This window comes from Monopterus albus, unplaced genomic scaffold, assembly GCF_001952655.1.
Source record: "Monopterus albus unplaced genomic scaffold, M_albus_1.0 scaffold39.1, whole genome shotgun sequence".
Taxonomy (NCBI): domain Eukaryota; kingdom Metazoa; phylum Chordata; class Actinopteri; order Synbranchiformes; family Synbranchidae; genus Monopterus; species Monopterus albus.
The window spans coordinates 1,073,691-1,080,194 of NW_018127919.1; the positions used below are offsets into that span (position 1 = coordinate 1,073,691).

General features: G+C 39.4%; 1 protein-coding gene across 8 annotated transcripts in view; it reads left to right on the forward strand.

The window, feature by feature from the left end:
* The first annotated feature begins 1,620 nt into the window (after window positions 1–1,620).
* Window positions 1,621–6,504, forward strand: part of LOC109959419 (U2 snRNP-associated SURP motif-containing protein) — a 10,598-nt gene continuing 5,714 nt past the window's right edge. For 3 of the 8 annotated variants that reach the window (XM_020598762.1, XM_020598768.1, XM_020598769.1), the window contains exons 1-10: window positions 2,849–3,012; window positions 3,876–3,960; window positions 4,134–4,248; window positions 4,751–4,860; window positions 5,015–5,082; window positions 5,193–5,293; window positions 5,383–5,447; window positions 5,528–5,693; window positions 5,801–6,000; window positions 6,358–6,401. In XM_020598762.1, coding sequence (XP_020454418.1) covers window positions 3,883–3,960; window positions 4,134–4,248; window positions 4,751–4,860; window positions 5,015–5,082; window positions 5,193–5,293; window positions 5,383–5,447; window positions 5,528–5,693; window positions 5,801–6,000; window positions 6,358–6,401 — 947 coding nt within the window. In that variant the 5' untranslated portion in view covers window positions 2,849–3,012; window positions 3,876–3,882. The other 5 variants (XM_020598764.1, XM_020598766.1, XM_020598765.1 and 2 more) reach the window with 5 other exon arrangements.

Sequence of the window (6,504 nt, forward strand, 5' to 3'; positions counted from 1 at the left end):
AAACGGTTCTGTCATCATCCATGTTGGCCTATGGTTGGCTCAGATATACAGATGTTCTCCAGTGTCCCTCCAGTCATCCATAGTTCCTTTATGGTCAGTCTCAATTCCTGTAAGTGCCTCTTTGGTTGATCAATTGCTCTCATCAGGAGAACAGGAGTGGTGTTTAAAGGGTTTCCTTTCTATGATCAAAACCAGCAGTTTTAGGTCCCTATACTATACCATGCATTAGCTTTAATTATCAAAATAGTAACATTTTTATGGTTTTAAACCCCACAGAAACGCTTCACTTTACTGGATTTAAGTGTAAAATAGCCTACATAGATTTGTCTCTCAACTAAAAGACCTGTTTAAACCTCATACTCCAGAAAAAAAATTATATTTAGGTTAGTACATTTATGAAACCCTATGACCTACTGTATAATGTATCAGTAGGCACGTGACTTTACAAATTAAAGTCAATCATAAATATGTATGAGTATCATGGATGCATTACTGAACAGGCCTAATAGGCTCTGGCCCTGGGGTCCAAGGGCCTAGGGGCCTCTGGGCCAGAGCCTCTGTTTGAAGTGACTGTGAACATTTCTGATCAAGTTACTTGAAAAAGACACAAAACAACCACAAAGAGCACAAAACTACTAGAAAGACATAAATATGACTACAAATAAATGCATAGTACCTAAAGGAGATGCATAACAACCTCATAGTCACAAAGATAACACAGAAGACACACATAATAACAACAAAAATCAAAGAATGGTCAAAAACAGACAAAATGACCACAAAGACTCATGTTAGATATTAGTCAATCAGTTAGATAATTGTTAGACATTAATGTGCTGAATCAGATGTGTTAGTAATGCAGTTTAGTAAGGTTTAAAGTCTGCTCTAATTTGTTTTGTTTCAAGGTTAGCGGACAGAATGTTGATTCTGTGACACCAATTCTTTTCCTGTATTAATCTTGTATTAGAATATTATGTCTGAACAAATGAATAAATGCCTTAGCTACACATCATGTGACAGCATACACACACATTGAAATTCTTCATTTTGTTATGACTAGGTAAAAATGCAGCTGCTCAAAGCATGTGGAGCTCTAGATAAGAGATGGAGTCTTCGGATTGACTTCATCTAGGGATTTTTTTTTTCTTTTTGTAATCTTTCTGGGTAAGGGGTTAGCCTAAACCTTATAAATGTATTAGGTTCTGTGTGGCGGGGGGGACTCCACTTTCCAGCGGCCTGTGTGTGTGTGTGTCTGGAAAAGGGAGCAACCCGGGTCGTGTTTGTAATTTTGCTTGTGGTTAAAATAAACCAGCATTAGATGAAGAAAGACGGACTCCTTTGTTATTCAGAGCTGTCCAATTAAAGAACTGGGGTACTACACTCATATCAAGAGATATCAAGAAACAAAGAGTCTCATATCAACTACAAATAGATGCAAAACAACCACAAAGACACACACACAAATGTTACAAAGACACATAAAGGTATAACAAAATGTCAGCAAATAGAGAAAAATTGCCACCACTCTATTGTTTGGAGTCATTTATTGGTGTTTTTCAGTCTGGGGTTCTTGCTCCATTATAAGAATGATGGGGGCCTTTAACATGTCTATGCCCGGGGGTCCATTGTGTCATGATCCGGCCATGATGAGCACAGGGGCAGACTCTTCTGTTAGCAGCAGCGTCCTCCAGAGCTCCAGTCGGGTGTCTCGGTCCTTTATATTATGTTGTAATAGAAATCAGCTGTCGTCGCAACCAAAATGAAGCAATAGCATAACACACATTGTAAGTTGCGGTTTTAGTTCAGGTGTGGAGCTTTATGCATGCAGCGTTTTCATAATTTCTCGCTCTTTAGCACAGTCGGTGCTTTGTGCCGTTACAGAAGAAAATATTAGTCTGTTATGTTAGCTAGCGACGAGGATTGTATTCACCATATAACACCCAGAGTTAGCATATGTAACATTTAGAAATGGATTTTGCATCTGATTGTCAGGTTCAGTGGTTGATGTGGAAATCAGCTGTATTCAGCGTTAGTCGTGTAGCTAAAGGTTAGCACTTGGTTAGCTTATCAGCTCATTGGAACACTGGAGTCCAGCGATTGTTAGCTACAGTAAGCTAACATAGTTAACGTTAGCAAACTGAGGCGATAGCTTGTGTAAGTCCAGGGCTATTAAAACCCATTTATTCTATAAGTAGACTAAAATAAGCCATGTGTTATTTCTGCATCGGAGGAATGTTTTGTGGCATTATTACACGGAAACAGCTACGTTTTGCAGTAGAGTTTGTCTGCTTGGTTGGAGCTAACTTGATTTATTAACGTCAAGCTTCCACCTCTCTGACCATATGTTTTGGTCAAGTACTAGGTTTTGCATTGTGTCGTGGGGGAAAAGTTTAATATTTGTGGGGGGGTTTCTGCTCTATACCCCCATTTCTATCGTCGCATGGGGGTGTGTTGATATTTGTAACCTGCCATGGTATTTATGATTCCTCATTTAACTACCAGTAGAAAAGCTGTTTTGAGTTGTGGTTAAAATAAACCAGCATTAGATGAAGAAAGACGGACTCCTTTGTTATTCAGAGCTGTCCAATTAAAGAACTGGGGTACTACACTCATATCAAGAGATATCAAGAAACAAAGAGTCTCATATCAACTACAAATAGATGCAAAACAACCACAAAGACACACACACAAATGTTACAAAGACACATAAAGGTATAACAAAATGTCAGCAAATAGAGAAAAATTGCCACCACTCTATTGTTTGGAGTCATTTATTGGTGTTTTTCAGTCTGGGGTTCTTGCTCCATTATAAGAATGATGGGGGCCTTTAACATGTCTATGCCCGGGGGTCCATTGTGTCATGATCCGGCCATGATGAGCACAGGGGCAGACTCTTCTGTTAGCAGCAGCGTCCTCCAGAGCTCCAGTCGGGTGTCTCGGTCCTTTATATTATGTTGTAATAGAAATCAGCTGTCGTCGCAACCAAAATGAAGCAATAGCATAACACACATTGTAAGTTGCGGTTTTAGTTCAGGTGTGGAGCTTTATGCATGCAGCGTTTTCATAATTTCTCGCTCTTTAGCACAGTCGGTGCTTTGTGCCGTTACAGAAGAAAATATTAGTCTGTTATGTTAGCTAGCGACGAGGATTGTATTCACCATATAACACCCAGAGTTAGCATATGTAACATTTAGAAATGGATTTTGCATCTGATTGTCAGGTTCAGTGGTTGATGTGGAAATCAGCTGTATTCAGCGTTAGTCGTGTAGCTAAAGGTTAGCACTTGGTTAGCTTATCAGCTCATTGGAACACTGGAGTCCAGCGATTGTTAGCTACAGTAAGCTAACATAGTTAACGTTAGCAAACTGAGGCGATAGCTTGTGTAAGTCCAGGGCTATTAAAACCCATTTATTCTATAAGTAGACTAAAATAAGCCAGGTGTTATTTCTGCATCGGAGGAATGTTTTGTGGCATTATTACACGGAAACAGCTACGTTTTGCAGTAGAGTTTGTCTGCTTGGTTGGAGCTAACTTGATTTATTAACGTCAAGCTTCCACCTCTCTGACCATATGTTTTGGTCAAGTACTAGGTTTTGCATTGTGTCGTGGGGGAAAAGTTTAATATTTGTGGGGGGGTTTCTGCTCTATACCCCCATTTCTATCGTCGCATGGGGGTGTGTTGATATTTGTAACCTGCCATGGTATTTATGATTCCTCATTTAACTACCAGTAGAAAAGCTGTTTTGAGCTAGAGATGTCACTGTCATTCTTTTATTTTAAACATCTAATTACTCTAATTACTAAATTACTTAACTTATACAAAACAGAATAACATTTTCATTTGATTTATTTACTATTTATTATTATTATTGCAGTGTGAGCATGGCAGATAGAAAAGGAAAACCTGTCACTCCAGTCAAGACACTCACAAAGAAAGAACAAGAAGAGCTCAAGAAAAAGGTAAGGGGGATGCTACCATACTGGATATGATTTAGTCACCTTTGGTTTTATACTATTACATTTTGTAACGTGTACTTTTTTCACAATAAAATTAAATCTGTGAAATAAATTCAGACTAGTAGTCACCAGTCATAAAATATATATGCTGTACATGTTACTGTGTGATTTTCTAGGAGGAAGAAAAAGCAGCAGAAGTTTTTGAAGAATTTGTGGCGTCATTTGAGACCAGTAACAAAAGCGTGAAAGTGAAAACTTTTGTCCGGGGGGGTATCGTGAATGCAACTCAAGGTCAGCAGATAAACTTTGCAACTTTCAGTCTAGCTACATCACAGTTCTGTCCATCTTTTTCTTCCTGGGATGTGTGGACCAATGAATGGCCTGGGTGTCTTTTAGAGAACTGGAAGAAATTATTGAAAGATATCAGGCTGACTCAGCAGTGAAATAGTTTTTTTTTTTAATGCCCTTATCTTTTGGATGTTTTATTAAAATGTATCCACTCAGGTGACCCGTGGTCAGCACAGCAGTCAGTTCATTTAAAAATTATAGCCCTTACTTTTACACATAAAGACCTACCTGAGATTTAAATATTAACTGCAAACACAGCAGCAGGACTGACATTAAACCAGTTCATATTAGTTCTTCTTGGAACCAAGGCCAGTCTGTCTACTAACTATAGCACAGTGCCAAGAACAGAGACTCGGCTGTTTTCTAATAAAACCAAATTACAGTTTGGACAGGTAACAGATTGTTGGATAGTCATTATTTCAGGCATTGCTATACATTTTTGCAGAGGAGGAAGCAGCAGAGGTCAAGAAAAATAAGCTGTATCGACCTTCTACGAAGTTTGCTCCTGTGTCCCAGCATGTCTCTCCCGTATCATCTGCTGAAAGCAAAAAGTCTGTAAGTTTGTGCTCAAAAACCGAATTCAATATCAATGCAAACATACTATTTACATGTATATAAATGTTTCTCATGGCCTTTCACTTTGGTCACTGTCATTGTACAATCAGACAATTGTTCTAATAGCCCCAGTTGCTGCCTATTTAATTAACAGACATTTAAAAGAAAGACAGAAGAAAAGAAGAAGAGTAACCTCGAACTCTTCAAAGAAGAACTTAAGCTGTAAGTAGTTTTTTTGTTTGTTTTTTTAGAAATGCACTTGACAATGTTTCATTGTAATTATCTTTTTTGGCATATATAAGCCAGTTTATATGTGTGAAAAAACCCTGCAGAATACAAGAAGAGCGTGAAGAAAGACACAAAAGGAAGAAAAATGACCCTGGGGCAGGAGGACGAGGATACGATCTAGACATACCATTAGCAGGCCGATCAAGTAAAAGTTCTCTTCAATATGAATGTTTTATTTGTAACAAGAAAGTGTTGCTAAGAAATAACAAAGCTCAATCCTGTTTCTTCCTGCAGCATTATACGATGACCTAACAGTGCCGACCACCACTAACCTCTACATCGGCTGCATTAGTCCAAAGGTAACGCAGCACACTGATTTTGATTGGCTCGACACAGCGCACATGTACATTTCTCACTGTTCACTTTAATTGCTGTTCAGATGAACGAGGAGATGCTCTGCAAAGAGTTTGGTAAATATGGTCCCCTGGCCAGTGTGAAGATCATGTGGCCCCGGACAGACGAGGAGCGCTGCAGGACCTCTAACAGAGCCTTTGTGGCTTTCATGACGCGGAAAGATGCAGAAAGAGCCTTGGCTGCACTTGATGGTACAGTTGATTTACATTCTCAACTCCAGGTTTATCTAATCACCATTGCTTTTATAATATTCTGTTCCTCACTGCCCACGATTCTTGGATTATGTTTTGTATTGTAGGTAAAGTGATTATGGGTTTTGAAATGAAGCTGGGATGGGGAAAACCGGCTCGCATTCCTCCTCAGCCTCTCTACACACCGGTGGGAGTGAGGGCCACGCTGCCACCCCCGTCTGGTTTGCCTTTCAACGCTCAGCCAAGGGATCGCTTCCGCAATGATTTCACCAAGCCACTGGCCATGACCAAAGGGGAGCTTGACAAGGTAAACCTGTTGCTGTGCACTGGGCTGGTGTAGTTGTACTAGAGCAAGAATTATAGTCTGTACTATAATGTGAAATTTAAGGAAGGACAAGCCTCCCATGTACTTGTGTAAGAAGTAACAGATGTATTCAAAGTGTTAACACAGTTTTCTAGCTCTTAAATCTTGTAGATAAATTAGTTCAGGTAGTTTAGATGGTTTTGGATTTTAGAATGATTTGCTGGAGTAATGAAGCTGTGTCATCCTCCCCCCCAATGAATGCTATCATAGTTTTCTATGCTGTATGTATCCTGCAGTGTTTCATCTGTACAAGTACTCATGTTTTAATACTTTCACAATTTGATTTGACTTCACAAACAGACTCTGTCCGAAGCCGTAGTCAAAGTGGTTATCCCATCCGAAAGGTACACACACTCTTCTTACTATGACTGACCAGCTGTTATAACACAAGTGTTGTAGGACAGAGGATGTGGTGCACTGTTCTAGTATCCATACAGGTTGTGTTTT